Source organism: Fonsecaea erecta, assembly GCF_001651985.1.
Source record: "Fonsecaea erecta strain CBS 125763 chromosome Unknown Scaff5, whole genome shotgun sequence".
Classification (NCBI taxonomy): Eukaryota; Fungi; Ascomycota; class Eurotiomycetes; order Chaetothyriales; family Herpotrichiellaceae; genus Fonsecaea; species Fonsecaea erecta.
In genome coordinates this window covers 191,505-209,098 of record NW_017387248.1, presented here as the reverse complement: position 1 = coordinate 209,098, position 17,594 = coordinate 191,505, and the positions used below count along the sequence as shown (strand labels likewise).

At 52.4% G+C, this 17,594-nt stretch overlaps 7 protein-coding genes across 7 annotated transcripts; 4 read left to right on the top strand and 3 right to left on the bottom strand.

The window, feature by feature from the left end:
- Positions 1-157: 157 nt before the first annotated feature.
- Positions 158-2,707, top strand: AYL99_06146 (hypothetical protein; the record flags this gene model as incomplete). The annotated part of the gene is made up of 2 exons (XM_018837656.1): positions 158-711; positions 760-2,707. 2 exons carry the CDS (start codon positions 158-160, stop codon positions 2,705-2,707), a joined length of 2,502 nt encoding a protein of 833 aa, XP_018692216.1.
- A 1,235-nt stretch (positions 2,708-3,942) lies between these two features.
- On the bottom strand, positions 3,943-4,730 carry AYL99_06145 (vacuolar-sorting protein snf7; the record flags this gene model as incomplete). The annotated part of the gene is made up of 3 exons (XM_018837655.1): positions 3,943-4,019; positions 4,074-4,487; positions 4,556-4,730. The coding sequence occupies 3 exons, from the start codon at positions 4,728-4,730 to the stop codon at positions 3,943-3,945; spliced, it is 666 nt and encodes a 221-aa protein (XP_018692215.1).
- Positions 4,731-5,322: 592 nt separating this feature from the next.
- Positions 5,323-5,818, top strand: AYL99_06144 (hypothetical protein; the record flags this gene model as incomplete). Its single annotated transcript, XM_018837654.1, has 2 exons — positions 5,323-5,423; positions 5,473-5,818. 2 exons carry the CDS (start codon positions 5,323-5,325, stop codon positions 5,816-5,818), a joined length of 447 nt encoding a protein of 148 aa, XP_018692214.1.
- Positions 5,819-6,817: 999 nt separating this feature from the next.
- Positions 6,818-9,696, top strand: AYL99_06143 (hypothetical protein; the record flags this gene model as incomplete). The annotated part of the gene is made up of 3 exons (XM_018837653.1): positions 6,818-7,192; positions 7,246-9,523; positions 9,638-9,696. 3 exons carry the CDS (start codon positions 6,818-6,820, stop codon positions 9,694-9,696), a joined length of 2,712 nt encoding a protein of 903 aa, XP_018692213.1.
- A 1,395-nt stretch (positions 9,697-11,091) lies between these two features.
- Positions 11,092-11,496, bottom strand: AYL99_06142 (hypothetical protein; the record flags this gene model as incomplete). The annotated part of the gene is made up of 1 exon (XM_018837652.1): positions 11,092-11,496. The coding sequence occupies one exon, from the start codon at positions 11,494-11,496 to the stop codon at positions 11,092-11,094; it is 405 nt and encodes a 134-aa protein (XP_018692212.1).
- A 645-nt stretch (positions 11,497-12,141) lies between these two features.
- On the top strand, positions 12,142-13,392 carry AYL99_06141 (hypothetical protein; the record flags this gene model as incomplete). Its single annotated transcript, XM_018837651.1, has 1 exon — positions 12,142-13,392. One exon carries the CDS (start codon positions 12,142-12,144, stop codon positions 13,390-13,392), a length of 1,251 nt encoding a protein of 416 aa, XP_018692211.1.
- A 2,945-nt stretch (positions 13,393-16,337) lies between these two features.
- AYL99_06140 (hypothetical protein) lies at positions 16,338-17,500 on the bottom strand (the record flags this gene model as incomplete). The annotated part of the gene is made up of 2 exons (XM_018837650.1): positions 16,338-17,351; positions 17,426-17,500. 2 exons carry the CDS (start codon positions 17,498-17,500, stop codon positions 16,338-16,340), a joined length of 1,089 nt encoding a protein of 362 aa, XP_018692210.1.
- Between the last annotated feature and the right edge of the window lie 94 nt (positions 17,501-17,594).

The following is a 17,594-nucleotide window of genomic DNA, read 5'->3' as shown; positions in this document are numbered from 1 at the left end:
GTGGAGTATCTTCGGTTCAATCCTTCCGCTTTTCACTTATTATACAAATTGTCCAGGAATCTTTCACTATCGCGTTCCTGTTACCACTGATTCTGCCTGGCATAGCGCTCTGACGACTTGCTGCCGACAGTGCATTTGGCACAGTCTGCACTCTATCATGGATTTGAATGCGGACTTCAAGTCCTTTCAGAATCTCGTCCAAGCCTCTCTCATCGATGTGACGAGGAGCGCAACCCAGGTGTCCAACCAAGATTTGGGCTTCCATCGCTCCTCCAGCGACAAAATATCGCGCGCCCTCGATCGCCAAAATGCCCACCTTCTACGCCTGACGAACAAACTCCTCAAGGCTGCCACGCAGGACACATCACTCAAACCGCCCACGCTGCAAAATCAGGACAGCGTAGAGGACAATTGGCGCGGAATTGTCGACGTCGTCGATGGTCTTCTTGAGAAAGCTGACTCGTCGCTCGATGAGTTCTCTGGCATTTTTAAACCGCAGAATGCAGCTCCCCAAGATTCCGAACCCTCTTCCATGTCTACAAAGACAGGTCTGGGTCTGCAGAGATGGGCTGCAGGCAATATTCAAAAACCTCAAACCTTTTTCGAGAGACAGGTGAACAATTCTGACTCGACTCCGTTCAAGCCTTTGCTTCAGACGAAGCCTCATGCTCTTGTTCCGCTCGAAGAAAGCATAGGAAATGAGGAGACAGGGTATGATCCAAGTTAACCTTTTGGTGCATTTACTCACTCTACGTTCAGATACCGACACCCTTATGCACAAGAAATCGAACGTTACCAATATCCGCCTACCGTCTACAAGTTCAAGCAGCCGATAGCGTTTAGGCCTATCGACGAAAGCGAGCACATCTTCGTTGACACAGAAGAAGGTGTCCTGGACATGCTAGAAGAGCTTAAAGATGCCGATGAGATCGCAATTGACCTCGAACACAATGACATGCGCTCCTACGTCGGGATGGTCTGTCTGATGCAGATCAGCACGCGCAAAAAAGACTGGATTATTGATACACTCAAACCATGGCGTGAGAAGCTGCAGATTCTTAACCAGGTTTTCGCAAACCCAAAGATCTTGAAAGTGCTACACGGTTCAAACATGGACGTCATCTGGCTGCAACGCGATCTGGGCCTGTATATCGTTGGCCTCTTCGACACATACCACGCAGCTTGCGCCTTGCAATTTCAAGGGAAAGGTTTAAAGCACCTCCTTTTCCAGTTCGCCAACGTCCATGCTCAAAAACAGTATCAGCTCGCGGACTGGCGGGTACGACCTCTCCCAAAAGACTTGGTCGATTATGCTCGCTCGGACACACACTATCTGCTGACCATTTACGACCATATGCGAAACTTGCTTGTCAATGGATCGTCGCCCAATGTCAACCTTACAGACTATGTCCTGATGCAGTCGAAGAAAGAAGCCCTCCAAGTCTACACTCGACAAAAGTATGACCTCGAAACAGGTGGCGGCCAGCTTGGCTGGTTTGCAATGCTCACCCAGAGATATATCAATCTCAGCAAAGAGCAGCTCGGAGTCTTTCGTGCTCTACACGCATGGCGAGACCGTAAAGCAAGAGAGTTGGACGAAGGCATCCAATACATCCTGCCCAACAAGACATTGTGGCGTGTCGCTGAAAACATGCCAACTTCAGTATTCAATTTCCACCAGACCTGCAGAGGCGACTCGAAGCTGGTCTCGGATCGTATTCCTGAGATTATTGAGGTCGTCAAGCAGGGCAAGATCGAAGGTAAGAACGGCAAGTCACGAGAAGAGTTGGTACAGCACTGTGAAACAGTCCTTGGCCTGAAAGCCGTCCGACCACGGGAGAAAAAGCAACATCCGCAGAGCACATATTCCGGGCTGGGCGCAACTTTAAAGCAATTGGCTGCTGGCCCCATCTCGGCGTCGCCAGACCACGTTGATCTGACGCCTGCCGTGAATAGATCGTCTGCTTCAATGTTCTGGGGCGGTGTGACACCACAATGTCAACGGTCCTCAACAGATATTACAATTGCAACTGCAGCACTGTCGTCAATGGTTCCGCTTCGGCTGCTCGCCACCACCGAAGAGGCCGCAAAGGCTGAAGGAGCCCTGGTTCAGCCTGCATCTGAATCGGCCTTGACCAAACCAACCAAGGCACTCCATCCAGAGGCCCCCACGGCAAAAGATCGCCTTCGCTCCAAAGACGACGAGATCTTCACGCTCAACGAGTTGTCGCGTTCAAAGGGCAAGAAGCGAAAGACAGACGACTCTCACCAAGACGCGAGCGACGATGGCCTGACTGTTATTGTTTCCCACAATGGCAAGATGATCGGTGTCGCCAAAGGAACCACGACAGCTGGCGATGAGGCATTCTCAACTTCTCCTTCATCCCAATTCCCTTCATCAACTTCTACATTCCTCTACCCGGAAGTAGAGGCGAAACGTGAAGCGAAGAGACGGAAGAAGGCCGAGAAAAAGGCTCTCAGGGATAGTCGAAAAGCTGCAGAAGATGCTCAAGCACAAGCCACAGAGCCGTTTGATTACGCCTCTGCGCCGTCCTTGTTTAAACCTAGCCTACAGTCATCAACACAGCAGGGACAGGAGAGGAAGGTCATAAACCCTTTTGCCAAGGCGTTGGACACGAGCACCGGAGCGAGACGAGCGAAGATGGGCAAAGAGCTGCCGGGCAAAAGCATGACTTTCAACTCTTGACGGAAGGGCTAGCTCTGCCTCGTTCCCTTCCAGCGCTGCTCTGCCGTCGCATGTAATGCCATGGTGTTGAGCAATAGCCTAACTGTGTGCAAAGGAGGGGAGGGACATACATACATATGCATGCTGGGTCTGCTAAAGACAAGAGCTGCTTGCTAACACCCTGATCGACTGTATCGTCAGAGTCGTTCATTCAATCAACTGGTTGCAAGTGCGAACAGCACTAAGTGTAGCTCAATCTCTCGATCAGGCTCGCTATTTCTACCTTCAGCTTCCATTTATAGTGTGTTCTTCGTTCTTTCCAACCCAGCACATCTTTCCCTAGTTTCATATCTTCTTGAATCCTTGTCGCCTGTGTCAGTTTTGGCACTTGCCGTCCTCTACTCGATACACATCTTGGTATCCATTGCAGGGCTGAGAAAGCCAGTTCAATCCACATCTTTTGATCCTCGGCAGGCCAGAGTCTGTCATACTTACCCATTTCTACTCCTCGCTTTCCCCCAAGGAGGTGATGACAAACCAAGTGGCTCCATCTGGTACCCTTCCTTTCGATTGAGACGCATGCATATTTGATGGGTGTGAAAGAAGACACCCGCAACTGTCGGTCTCACCATGGCGGCCGGGGAAAATCGTTTCGTAAGTTCTCGTCCCAGACTTCGTAGTCCATGACACTTCTTCAGTGCTCTCACCAGCACTTCGGCAGGGAAGATGAGGTTCACGAGAGCCAGCGAGTGAAGAGGCGACAGGTTCAAGTTTAACATAGAGAGTGATAGAGGGGACGAGAGCAGAGTGCAAAAGCTGCTGTTCACCCAGTTGGCTAATGTTATTGACAAGCAGATGTTGGTAGAATGAGGCAGATGGTGAGGAAACCAGAAATAGGGAAGGTATAGCTCAGTGTAAGAGGATGAAAGGGACTGGCTAGTGCTGTCAAGCAGGAGCAATGAAGTGCATAACGCAACGGACAGAGGAACTTAATTGTCCTGTGCCTAGGTGCGTGAATGCACAAGTGACTGAAAGTTGTCATTAATGAGTCCTCTAGCACACCGTCCACAGTCAACATCCGCCAAAGACAAGACCGATTGTAATGCAAGCCTGGCCTTCGAAACGCCAATCTACACTACGCAAGTTATATCAAAATCTGACATTCGTTCCGGTGCTCGCGTAACACATTCCTGTTATCCCACAAAAGGCGGCAGAGGGGAGCAAGTGTCCCTGCGCCATCCACTCGTCGGCCTCTCTCAAACAGCCATCTCGGCTTGCAGTTTCCGTAGTTCTTCTTCTTCGTCTTCTTCCACCGTTGAGGGCTTGGTGCTTACTGTAGAATGATCAACACGTCTTTCATCATGTGCAGTGTCAAGGGGGAGCTTACTTGGGCCAGCAGACACGGCGGGGAGCCTGTTGATTTCGCCTGTGACAGGTGTTGGGCCAGTCTTCAACATCCTCTCGTCCATGGCCTCTTGCTCCAGTCCTTCCAGCTCTTCCTCCAGATCAGCCTCATCGATAGGTTCACCGATAGGAGCATTTGTGATGGCGTTGGCGATTTCTTCGCCGAGGGCGTGTTGTTCGCGTAGCTCGTCCATGGTTTGGTCTACTTTGTCGATGGTCAAGTTGCCATGGATCTGTTTCATGGCTTGTCCAGCATTCTTCATAGCATTGAGTGTCTCCTGGTTGATATTGGCGGCTTCGATGGAATAAATCTGCTGTTCTACCTGAGCAATCTGCGCTGATGTTTGCTCAAGTGTGCGTTCATGGAGTTTCTTGCGTCGCAGAGCAGCTTTGGCGGCTGTTGGTCGGCAAAGACATCGTGTTAGTAAAGGTACCAAGTGTGAAGAGGTGGTCCGGTTAACTCACCGGCCTTGTTTGAGGTTATGTTCTTTCTTGCTATTGCGTCTTGCTCTGCCATCTGGTTCTCTAGATGCTTCTCCCTCTTTTGCAGCATATCCAGCTGTGACCGCAGCTGTAGAATGGCCTTCTTGGGGGCATCTTTTCTGGCTTGGGCTGCTGCCCCGCCAAACCAACCCCACATATTTTCTGATAAATGACGACGGCCTTGCAAGATAGTCGCAAGCAGGGGTTCCGGGTATGGTGTGCTTGAGAAGCTGGAGTGACTCAGTCACAGAAGGGAGATAGTCCGGCGTGGTAGAGTCACTTCCACCCGCTTCGATCGGTATCGCGTGTTCAGCCGATGGCAACTGACAGTCTGTGGGATCAGTCCTCGGGATCAAAAGCAAGCGGCAGAGGGCTGGGAGTCAAGACGAGCGAAAGGAGTGAAAGTCCTATGCGACAGGGGATTACAGGTTCAAGGGAATCGCTTGGGGAGAAGACCCGTATGGCTTTGCTGAGAGCCTAGTCCTGGGGTCACAAAAGAGTCGAGCCGCCATGACATCGCCAGTCTCCCGAACACTAAGTGGGTTTTCCGGATGCAGTGGAAGCTCTAGGCAGGTACGCCGAGGTCACGTGTGGGCCATAACTCGCGAGCAGGCATCGGAGCGCCTTGTTTACTCGCTGCATCTCTCAGTTGTCAAGACCACGTCGAAAGCGCTGCCAACGCTACGGCTCTTAGCAGCGCCAGCCTCTCCATCCATGCCACTGGGAGGTCCAAGCATGTGCCGGCTACTATGGTCGAAGGTGCACCAAATGCGCCGGCCCCAAGCAAATTGATCTTCATTCACGAGGTAGCATCACTTCCTGCAGCGAGCAAGGTGAGACTATTAGGCTGGTATGCTTTCCGCATATGTAACATCCATGATGTTGACCTTTTGTTGTAGTATCGTACAATACGATGCCGTCAGAGGTCGAATCCTTCTCGAGCATGCCTACCCGAGAAACGCCAGCCCGACTCCTCGGATCTGGGTTGATATAAATCTTGTCCTTGAAAATGTGAGACCGCCTTTTCTGGATCCAGGCACTTGGATCAACGCAACTGGATATATTCGGGCGTCGACGCCACCGACCAGAAAAGAGAGTGTAAAAGGGTTGCAGAATGGACATGACACGATATTCGTGCAAGCCGTCTTGATCTGGGATGCAATTGCCGTCCGAATAGAAGACTATGAAGATATTCTAGAGGAACAGAGACGTGTGCAGCGACAAATTGAGTCGGATCGCAGTTGAAGTCAACCTTTTCCAGAGAGCCTCAAATTTGTGGTACCGAGACTTCACACCAAGCGGTATTCACTCCACAGCTTGAACGTGCTGCAAGTCAGGGAGATAAAAATACTAAATGGCACCAAATGGCATCGGGACAAACAATCGCATCTACACATCTCCCAGTGTCAAGGGTCGAATCCCTTGTAGTTGATCCATACAGTGACATTTCGAAGCGGCCTGGCAGGGTCAAAAATTGGTGTCTCATGAAATTCTGGTACGGGCCACAGCTTCTTGGATCTGGCCCAACTTTGGTCTCAAGACGCCTACTTTGAGATCGGTCTAATATTGACTGACATTTTCCGATCCCGATACGCCCTGTCAGTGTTCCTACGAATCTAGATTGATGGCTTCTAAAATGACGTCTCAATCCATCCGATTCTGGAATCACGATTCTACGAACTTTGGAACTGCTGATCAGTCTGGCTTACCCAATCGTTCAGATCGGACCTGAGACAACGTCCCATCCCTTGCTCTGGGGTTTCGAGCACCACTTCCGACCTTTTCAACCCTTGTCTTGCATGTGATCGCATGTCTCCAGAGTTGTGCTCCTGCGACCCGCAGAAGGGGGTGCTCCAGTCGCTCATTTTCTAGACGTGCGTCTCCTCGCAGGCGGACCAGGTTCAAATGCTGGGCCCAGTGATTCCATTGCTTGTAATATATACCTCAGTCACAAATGCATCAATCAGGGGCTCTCATGGACGCCGTTGGTCGAATCTAGGCTTCCCCTCAACTCTCTGGGTATTTGTCCCGGTTTGTTTTCTTGTTCGCTGCTTATATTTCCTTCCCTATGTTCCTCCATGCCCCTGGGGCAAGACTCTACCACGCATTGCGAACGTCTCCTTGAAACGCCTGTAAAGCATGGAGGGGAACAACAACGAACGGCTCAACCAGCCAGACATTCGGTGTGCTCCCTCAGGTTCGACTCCTGCACCTACTATTGTTATAGGCAATGCCTCAGAAGCAATGACATCAACTTTCGACTTGTCCATGGTCCCGAGCCCTCCAGCAACCCCAGACTCATCCAGCGACGTCCGACCAACAAGCTCGTCTTCTGCCAGGACTCGCCCGACAGCGTCGAGACACGACTCGAGCAGGAGGACTTTGTTGTACCCTGAAGGCGACTTTCGCAATAGCTCAACACCGGAACTACGAGATCTGAAGACTGACATGATGTGTAATTGGCTTCACCAGCAGCAACTGGAGCGAATGTGGTCCACGAATGGAATTGAGGAAGGGGTTATGCTCAAGAAAGCGAAGAATGACTATAAATGTGCCCCTGAAGACCTTCGCTCCCGTCCTGAAGGAGTGTATGACGCAGTGAGAAGGCTCAATGTTAAGGTATGAAGAGGAGCTGTCGGTCATGAATTCCTACTTACTGATGGTTGTGACAGTGTGCCATGACAGTAAACACCGGCATCGTCAAGCTATTCCTCCAAGACCAGTCGCTCACCCATATGCCGCTCGATTCAGGTCTCCGATTACAAATTCTCCCAAGCATTTCTCACCTGCCCGACTGCCAGAAACATCAATTTGCAGCATTCATTCGAATCTACAATATCCTCATTGTCTGGGATGACGACCCAAATCACCTTCTCAAACGGGTCCAATCAATAGAAGACCAGCTCATGAACATGATTTGGAAAGAGGAATGCGAAGACGACGAATCTTCGGCACCACTTCCCAGTGCCATGCCCAGCACACTCAATCTGAACAACAGCAACGACGAAGAAGCATCGTCCCAGAATTTAGAGGTGCTAAACGCTTTGCCGGCTCGCCGTGTTGTGCTCGTTCAACCGATCCTCACCGCAATCACGATGGTCTTGCTCGTTGCCGCCATTGGCAGTGGCTGGCGCCAGATCGCCATCGAAATCAAGGTCGACCATTCCTGGATTCGACTTGCTTTTATTGCTGTTGTCCCTCTTCAATGCTGGCTGGCACTGTTCTTCATGCAGTCTGTTGCAGGCTGCTGCGCCCAGATTATTGGTCCCATAAGCCAGATGAATGCAAACACCAAGTTTTACTCGGGAATGCCTCCTCCGCGCCTCCCAACGGACGGAAGCTATACGTTGCCACACGTCACTATTCAATGTCCCGTCTACAAGGAGGGTCTCTGGTCCGTGATTGATCCTACGATCAAATCTATCAAAGCGGCCATATCGACATACGAAATGCAAGGCGGTACTGCCAATATCTTCATCAATGATGATGGGATGCAATTGATTCCCACCGAACAAGCTCAAGAACGACGCGATTACTACGATGAACACAATATCGGGTGGGTTTCACGACCAAAGCACGATCCCAAACCGGCGAACTCCAGCCAAAGACCGTTCATTCGAGCCGGGAAATTCAAAAAGGCATCCAACATGAACTACGCCTTGAATGTCTCTGCGCGAGTGGAAGACAAGTTGACGAGCATTGACCGTCCGGATGATGGGAGCTGGACTGTAGAGCAAGAACGTGAGGTCTACAACGAGGCCCTTGCATCCATCATCGCCGAAGACGGAGGCCGCACACAAGCTGCTGGCAACATCCGCGTGGGGGATTACATCCTCCTGATCGACAGTGACACGCGGGTCCCCCGAGATTGTTTCCTAGGCGCAGTCTCAGAAATGGAAATCTCCCCAGAGGTCGCCATCATTCAATTCGCCAGCGGCGTAATGAATGTCACGGACTCATGGTTCGAAAGGGGAATAACGTTCTTCACAAATCTGGTGTACACAGCCATCCGCTACGCAGTCTCCAATGGTGACGTTGCCCCATTTGTCGGACATAACGCCTTTCTGCGCTGGTCAGCGGTGCAGGATGTCGCCTACGTCTACGCAGACGTCAACGACGGCATTGTCAAGGAGAAGTACTGGAGCGAAGCTACGGTCTCTGAGGATTTTGACATGGCTCTTCGCCTTCAAACTTCCGGTTATATCCTCCGTCTTGCCGCCTATGCCGGCCAAGGCTTCAAAGAAGGCGTCTCTCTGACCGTCTACGACGAACTCGCCCGCTGGGAGAAATACGCCTATGGCTGTTCCGAGCTCATCTTCCACCCATTTGCCCAGTGGTTCACGAAAGGCCCATTTACTCCTTTGTTCCGCAACTTCATCAGGAGCTCGATGCCATTCCCTTCAAAACTGACTATCATGGCGTATATTGGGACTTATTACGCCATTGGCAGTGCGTGGGTCCTGACACTTCTCAACTACTGCATCATTGGATGGTTCAACGGCCACCTGGACCATTACTACATCGACAGTTTCAAGATCTATTTTGCCATCATCATTGTTTTCACAGCCCTCGGCAATCTCGCGCTGGCCGTCATGCGCTACCGAGTCGAAGATCAGACTCTCCTCTCCGCACTGTGGGAGAATTTCCGCTGGATCCCCCTACTGACCATCTTCCTGGGAGGCATATCCCTTCACGTCTCGCAAGCGATTTTTTCCCATCTCTTCTCCATCGACATGTCCTGGGGCGCCACCAGCAAGGAGGCCACTGACACGAGCTTCTTCAAGGAGATTCCCACGATCCTTCGGAAGTTTCGGTTCACCTTCATCTTCTGTGTGGTGATGAGTTTGGGGATGATCGTGGTTGCCGGCATCGGTCCGCTGGGGAAACTGGTGCCCTACGACTGGCAGATTGGATGGTTCACAGCCGTTTGGCCTTTGGCCACAGTTGTAGGTGAGTTTGCCTTCTCTGATCTTTCTCTTCCTCACTTCAAGCCGGGGTCTTGGTACCATTGCTGTTTGCCCTTCCATATCTGGTGTCCTGTTTCGCTGACGTTTGCCTTGACAGGATCGCATGCGTTGTTGCCGCTTGTTTTGAATCCGGGGTTGATGCAATTCACTTTTTGAGCAAACGAGCTTCGCTTCTTGGAATTCGTTGGGATTAATTTGATGGCTTGGGTGCCTCCTCTGGCTTCATGATTTGGGAAACAACTTAAATGGTAATCTTCATTTTGTGATTGAGAAAGTACTCAGGGATTCGGCGAGACATTAATTACAAATCTCACAGACTCCATAACATGCCACATCCTCTGGAGACAATGATAAAACGTCTTCCTTGCTGTTCGTCTTGCTGAGTTTTCCCTTTTTTTCCCCTCCACCATCGTAGATATAGCACTTGATCGACTCATGTTGCTGTCCTCCAGCTAGATCACACAATGATCCCTGAACGGATGATCCACCTGAAGATCGACCACAATACTGGCGCGGGTCATGGGGGTACACTCTGTTCTCCCGTCTGCCCTGTGTGGTCTGGTGTGTCTGGCAGCGGAGATGCCGCGGTTTTTGAAATGTCCCGCGGAATTTTCAACGTGCCGATCAACTTGCCAGCGCATTCTTGGAGACAGCAAAGGATTCACGCACGCATAGCGGACAGGAAAGTCCCTTAGCCGCCGTATCATGCCTCCCAACAGAAACTTGGCTGTCTCCGGGACGATCTGAGATCCGCGGTTACCGGTCTCCCGTCGTTTACACGCCCGTGAGAATCTGCGGGTACGGTTTCGACCTCGAGTTGGGGCAGGTCAGCGGACATTCGGGGGCCTTCACCGCACAGGTCGATGTGGTTCGTGCTCGAACCAAGCAGTCGTACATGATCAGCCAGACCTCAGCCGGGAGAGACATGAGGTCTGAATCCTTGCAGCGAGGAACGGGGCCAGCCATTGCTGCAGAGGGTGTACCTGGGTCGGTCGTTGCTTCTCGACCTGGTTTTTGCCCGGCGCTCAGGCTGTTCAAACGACCTCAAGAAATGGATTGAAGATCTGAGTGAACACGGCAGAGAGAAGGCGGAAATGAGGTTGGAATTCGTGTAAGTGGCTCACCAACACGGCTGAACCTGTCGGAGCGATGTCTTGGCCGCAGCGCCCTTAGTACACCAGGGTTCGGGACCAGTTGCGGAGGGGAAATGTCACAATCAGCTGGAGAATCCCAAGGCACAGCACGGCATAGACGTGGGATGGGGCCTTCAGCCTGGCGTAGAAGAAGATAGAGGGGAATGGCGATGCATTCTACCACTGGAATGCCGACCAATGGCCAGCTGCACACTAGGAGCATATGTGTTTGCGACAGTGAGTGGTTCTGTATTTTGTATTGCTTCCGCATTCCTTTCCCAAGATATAGAGATATATCCTCCAACAAAACTCCTGCTTGCTCGCTTCAGAGGTTGGGAGAAAGCCCCACGTCCTCGAATTCGCGACATACCCAATGTATCGCGCGTGCCCTTCGCCGTATCACATCTGCTCCACCCACTCAGATCTCTTTGATGGTCTTGAGTTCCTTCTTCTCCACCACTTCGTCGAAATGCTTGAGGGTGAACACCCCTCCGAGGAACACGGCGATGACCCACTGGAACCAGACGGAGCTGAAAACCTTGACGTTGTGTTTCCTCAGCTTCGTCAGGGCGAAGTAGACGGTCTCGATGCTATGCACGCCGAAGAGGGCGTAGAAGAGGACATCTTGGAACGGTTTGGCGTACTTGCTGGCCCGGGCGCTCCGGGCGATGACTTGGTCATGGACAAGGGAGCCCGGCTGGATGAATCTGCGGCGGGCGGACAGCACCATCAGCGTGGCGGCTATCACTGCCCCAGTCGCATTGCGGCCTTTGGGGAGTTCGAACTCGTCGATGGTGACGGCGGAGACTTTGTGGGTAGCCATATTTGAATGGTTTGCTGGCCTTTCTTTTTGGTTTTCCCCAGCGAGAAATCGATGGAACAGCTGAAGAGGGCAAGAAGGAGATTTCAGGAGTTCTGCCGGTACACCCTTGGGCGTCTGGTCACTATGAATATATGGGCCTTTTTCCTTACAATCAAACGCTCTGGGTCAGGCTTCGACGTCGCTTAGCACGGATCCCCGCCTCCAACGCGGGGAAGAAGCACGGAACACAGGAGTGATGTGTAGGATGATTGGTCTCACTTGGCTAAGTGGATGATCATGAAGTACGGAGATGGGATAGGCAAGTGAGGAGTATGCATATCCTGGAGGATGATGGCGACGTCAAACGGGGACGGGATGATGATGTTGGAAGCCAGGGTCCCGAATACGGTATATGACAGCGAGGGACGTAAAGGGAAAAAGGAGGGGGGTTTTATACCCAGAAAAATGCGGAGATAATAATACTTGCGATGCTTTGCTATTTACGGTATAGCTGCCGAACGGAACACACCTTAATTCTAGTCCAATCAACTTTTCCAGAACAGACCAGGGTCTTTAAAAAAAAGTCTAGGGTGCGAAAGCGACGAGAGAGAGTCCCGGAAAGACAACTAGCGAGTCCGCCGGTCACTCTGCCACCCCTTGCGCAATATGGCACACTACGATAGCGACTCTTCAGACGACGGAGAGGACTACTCTACCACCAATGTCACCCTCGGCTATGCCACCGTCGAGTCCACGGGCGACGACATCAGTCACTTGGGTGGCCATCCCACATGGCTGGATTCAAGCCAACCTCCGCCGGCGGCCCTGGCCAGGTGCAAGGTGTGCAACGGCTACATGTCCCTTCTCCTACAGCTCAATGCGGATCTCCAGCAGTACTTCCCCAACGACGACCGACGCCTTCACGTCCTCTGCTGCAGGAAAAAACAATGCTCGAAGAAGGTCGGCAGCGCCAGGGCATTTCGCGAAGTCAGGAAACCTGCGGTGCTAGAAAAGAGTCAAAGACAGAAAAAGGCGGTAGAGTCACAGACAACGACGCCAGTGCCGGACCTGGGAAGTGCCCTGTTTGGTGGACCAAGCCAGCAATCCCCGGCCAACAGTGCAAACCCGTTCTCGATGCCGGCCAGCTCGAACGGACAGCCAACCGCAAATCCTTTCTCATCCATAGGCTCGCCCTCGCAGCTGGCTGCGCTGCCTCCACAGCGGCCAGTCGCGGAGTCTCAACCTCAATCTCTCACAGAGTCGTTCGCTGACAAACTGCGAATCACCGCCGAACCAGACACCAAGACGACTGCGAAGGAAGAACAAATACCGTGGCCCGACGCCTCCCTGTTCCCACCGCCCTACCCTTCCTTCTACCTCGACGCGTACCCGGAGGAACTCGAAAAAGTGCCCGACGCCCCTGCTGCCGCAAAGGCCGGGTCTTCGAAAACCCAATATGACGTGGACGATGCAGGCGGAGGAGGCGCCAGTACTGACGCGGATAAAGACACGTTCGAGTCCAGCCTGGACAAGACCTTCCAGAAATTCTCCGACCGCGTCGCCCAGAACCCGGAACAGGTCCTGCGATACGAGTTCAAGGGCGAACCGCTCCTGTACTCGGGCACGGACGAGGTGGCGTCGCGCTTCATCGTGCCCCACGGGCGGACTGGGCCCGCGAGGGGACTACCGCGCTGCGACAGCTGTGGTGGTCAACGGGTGTTTGAGCTGCAACTCGTGCCCGGGTTGATCTACGAGCTGGAAAAGGACGACGAGAATGCCATGAGTCTGGACGACGGGATGGAGTGGGGCACGATCATCGTGGGCACCTGTGCGAATAACTGCGGTGACGCGGGGAGAGTCTCCTTCCGGGAGGAGTGGGTGGGCGTGCAGTGGGAAGAGAGGGTTGTCAGAAAATGAGGCTGTCTGTCCCAGCCAGAAGAAACAAAGCCTCGCTCCATGGGTATGGGACGATTGATGAACAATGTGATGATGTTTGATAGACAGGACGAAGATGATGATCACCGCGGCGCATGAGTTCTAAAGGGAGAATGTGCCAAACGACATGAACGACGAATGCCTGCAAATTCCCTGCACATGGTCGAATGCTGTTGAGATTTCATAGATTCGAGTGCCGATTACATGGTTCAGCTCGCTCTTAGTCCACCCATGTTATGTATATAGGGAGATCTTTCCCTCAACTGTCAAGGTAGGAACCTGTGTTACGACAAAAGGGACGACAAGCAAGTCCCCTTGGTTTGTGTCCAAAATGTATCCTTGACGGCTGCCGGTCGTGCAGAAAAGATCGGGATGGAAGTGGTGTTGCGTTGTAATAGCTGGCTACCCCGATCCGATACAAACACTTTCGGGTTTCTTTTGATACTGCTACGTGCAGCTGTGTTGCTCGTAACCAGCGTCATGCATGTGTGCCAGGATATATCGGCATCTATTATCTATGTACCTTCCCCAATCTGAGGTTTGACATGAATGGCCGAGGCGCAGCAGGGCAGACGAACCACTGCGAAGCATCAGGCCGGTGGTTTGAGCCAAGGCACGTCTGGACCTCTCCTAATCCTGCCCCATGCGAGATGAGCCAGGTCTTGTCACGGATCACGACCAGGAGAAGGATGCCGTTTCTAGCGGCGTGAGGTGGCCCCATCAGGGCGGTTGTGACCGGAAACAGGCTTGTGCTATCGGTGCACTGACACAGGGTGGGTTGAACAGATCAAGGTCATGAGCAGCTCGAGCCGCATTGGAGTGCATACGAGTCTTTCCAGTTGCCAGCTGGGCCGAGGTGTAGGCCGGCCATGGTGCTGCTCGCCGGGGCCTAAGAAAACTTTCAGACGATATCAGTTGCCTTTTGGGACAAGCTTGCTGAACTGGCCCTGGATCTGCCGCCGTCATCGAGTCATCAAGTCATCGCAACCAAGTTTGTCACTGATACCACCCGAGGCCGCTTGCATGTGTGATGGTTAGTGTAGTAGGACCACCTGGTTTTCAGCTCTGAAGACTCTCCTCCCAGCCACCCTCCGGCGAACCCCGCGAATTCCACCATGAGATGCTAGTGCCACGCGCTAAGCACGCGAACGCGGATCGTCGGGACGATCTGACGCGTCGACGCGGGAAAAGCTTCGTTATTTTGGGCTGTGTGATTACATGGTCAACAGGGCGGATGGGGAGAGAGATATCTGTCCACGGCCACCACTCGTAATCCGCGGTACACAGAAGGGTCAAAGAACAGGCTACTTTGCACCACTTGGACGAAGGCAACAGGGATGGAAGACGAAAGAGAAAAAAATAAATAAAATAATAAAATGTAACACGCGTCAAATCAATCAGGGTTGCGATCCCCGCTTTCCCGTTTTGGAGCGACCTCATTTCCCACTCCTCCCGGTTTTCCACACCAGGCGCCCGTTTGATAATGGGTCCCTGTGCGAATATAAAAACAGCATCGTCGGCATCATTGGCACTGAACCAGGATGGAGGCAGATCCTGGTTCCCTCTCGATGGGAGTGGGGCGATGATGGGCAGGGCGCTAATATGTTGTCTGACACTCCCACCACGCGTTGTTGATCAGCAACAATAATACGAACTACAGAAACAATCAGCGCAGTTCTTTACTCTGTACAGTCAGAAGGGAGGGCGTGGTGAGCAGCACGCGTGAGGATGGATTTCTTGTACGACCTCGCTTGTTGCTGCACGCCAAACAATACCACATGAGACCCATCTGTCCCATCCATTTCATGGCCTCCATGCAGCATGCAGGCCCTCGATAGGATATGTGTTCCGTGGCCTATCACTTGGGCTCACGTCGCTGATCGTCCAATTGCTCTACCTAATCATCCAGCACAAACCCCGTGCTGGTAGTGCACTTTGGTACATAGACTATCCTCATTGATGGAGGAGTTGGTTGGTTTCGACCTTGTTCCACCTCCACAGTTGCCGTGACAGTTGGTGAGGACTCGGAGGGTTGCCTCCATATGTGGAGATAAGTTCCAAGGCCTAAAACCATCGGTGCCGTATAAGGATGTAAAGTGCGTGCATGAAGAAGGGCTAAAAAACCAAGGTCTATCCCAAGCTGCTGACCGGCCTCTCGCCAGGCCCGGCACGGGAGGAGCATCTTGACGTAGTGCTCCATGGCTGATGCCCTGAAACGGCCGTTCACCCGATTGTGGCGTTGGCTAGATGGACTGCCTCAAATTTCTAGCCCAAGACTGGGGCGCCACGAGCTCGGCGAACTCGCGCACACGACCTTGATTGATGATTGTATCATGCCGTGTCTGAATCACGCGATGCATGGCAAGCAGCCCCGGAACATGCAGTCCATGACAAAGCGGCAGCAGCAACAGCAGAGGATGAGGGCAATAAGGAGAATGGTTATGTTATCTGTATTCAGAGCTACCTAGTTTCAGCTACCTACTGCAGCTGTAGCTGTATTGTGACGGTGTTGATGATGGAATTAAGATGATGTCGGTGTCAGGGATTGAGGATAGGCCGTAGACATGACTGATCGACTTGACCATCTCAACGCAGTCAAGGACGCGAAATCAGAGGGACAAGCATAATCGAACAAATTCACCCAACAAGAAAGACTTGCTCCTGCCCAGTCCTTTGCTTTGGCAGATAACGCCGGTGCGTTTCCCGGATACCCAGCTCCGCTCCATGTTTTCAAGCTCAAATCAATGGCCGCCTCTCTTGGGGTCATTTATGCGTCATTGCTGGGCAAAAAAAACATTTGTATGCTATTCGTTTCAATTCGAGTAGGTCGTGGCACAGCTATGCGTGCGCCTTTGGGTGTTTTATCATAAAAGGGTGATGTGGATGGGGGCCGTGGCAAAAGAAAGAGGGAGGGTCAGAGGTGTGATTCACGACCTCGGAATCAGCTCGTCACCCAGCTGCAGAGCCAGTCCCTTGCCGATGGGAACCTTTCGTGGCAATTCTGGACTTCCGGATGGAGCCTGCAACGTATCGAAATTCAATCCTCTTCGCGAGAACCGACTGGGAGTTTTGCTGAGGTTAGGAGTTCGGCTGCCCCACTGAGCCGGGGCAGGTGAAGGCGTAACATTGCAGAAGTCGGCCAGATTGAAATTCTGCCCCGGGGTTTGTAAAGCGCCGTTGAACAGCCCAAGATGAGTGCCGGGAGTAGTCATCACTGAAGACGGAAGGTGTGAATGCTGCGCAGGTGGAGTTGAAGGAGGTTCTTTCGACGTGTCCGAGGGTCGATGGATGTTGATGGCTGGTGAACGGGAGGGTGAATTGGCCAGGTACAGGAGGAGATCGGCGCCAGAATTCTTGGGATTACCGTTCAGGAAAGCTTTCGTGGAAGGAGGTGTTCGAGGAGGCGATGAGGACAAAACGCTGCTGGATGGGTCGTTGCCAAAGGCAGGCATAGGGAGGTCGTGATCTTCGTCATCAGAATGAACATCAAACATGGGAGAGTCGTCATTGGCGAGGTGAGGTGTTCTAGCAGAACTTGTAGGAAAGAGCGGTTGCTCCTGAAACGACTGTGCACGATTCAGAAGAGGTGAAGACTGTGGCAGGCGGTGATCTTGCTTCCATGTCGACGTGCTCGACTGTCTGTCGAGACCGGTTGCAGAGGACGACCGAACTCTTTTCCTCGAAGTAAATGGGGGTTCAGGGATTTTAAAGGTTGGGTTGGAGGGTTTGGAGAAGCGGTTATTGGCAATTGAGGACGTAGGGACGAATTCGTCGTCAGATCCAGACGAAGTATCACAGGGGAGGTCTTCCTCCAGAAACGGTCTCTTCCTCTTCAGCTTCTCGGTGAACTCGGGTTCGATCGAGGCAAGTGTTCGATCTTGCCAGCCATTTTGGGCCTTGAAGCTCGCAAAAGCCAGACAGTCTTGGAGGTTTCGAGCAACCTGTACAGGAGGTCCGGTCAGTCAGGAAGGGGGTTCCCACAGAAGGTCTTGGTGGGAGGGCTGGGTTGAGTTACCTTTGCAATTTCCACTCTCCGCAGCACCTTCTCTGCTACATCAGCTGCAGCATGCGGATGCTGGTCAGAGGTCATGTTGTTGCAAATGCTGTGAGAGACCAGCATGAGGGATAGGCGTCCGAGGGAGGCTTTAAGAAGGACGAGGGAGAGGATTTTGCCAAATATGTGT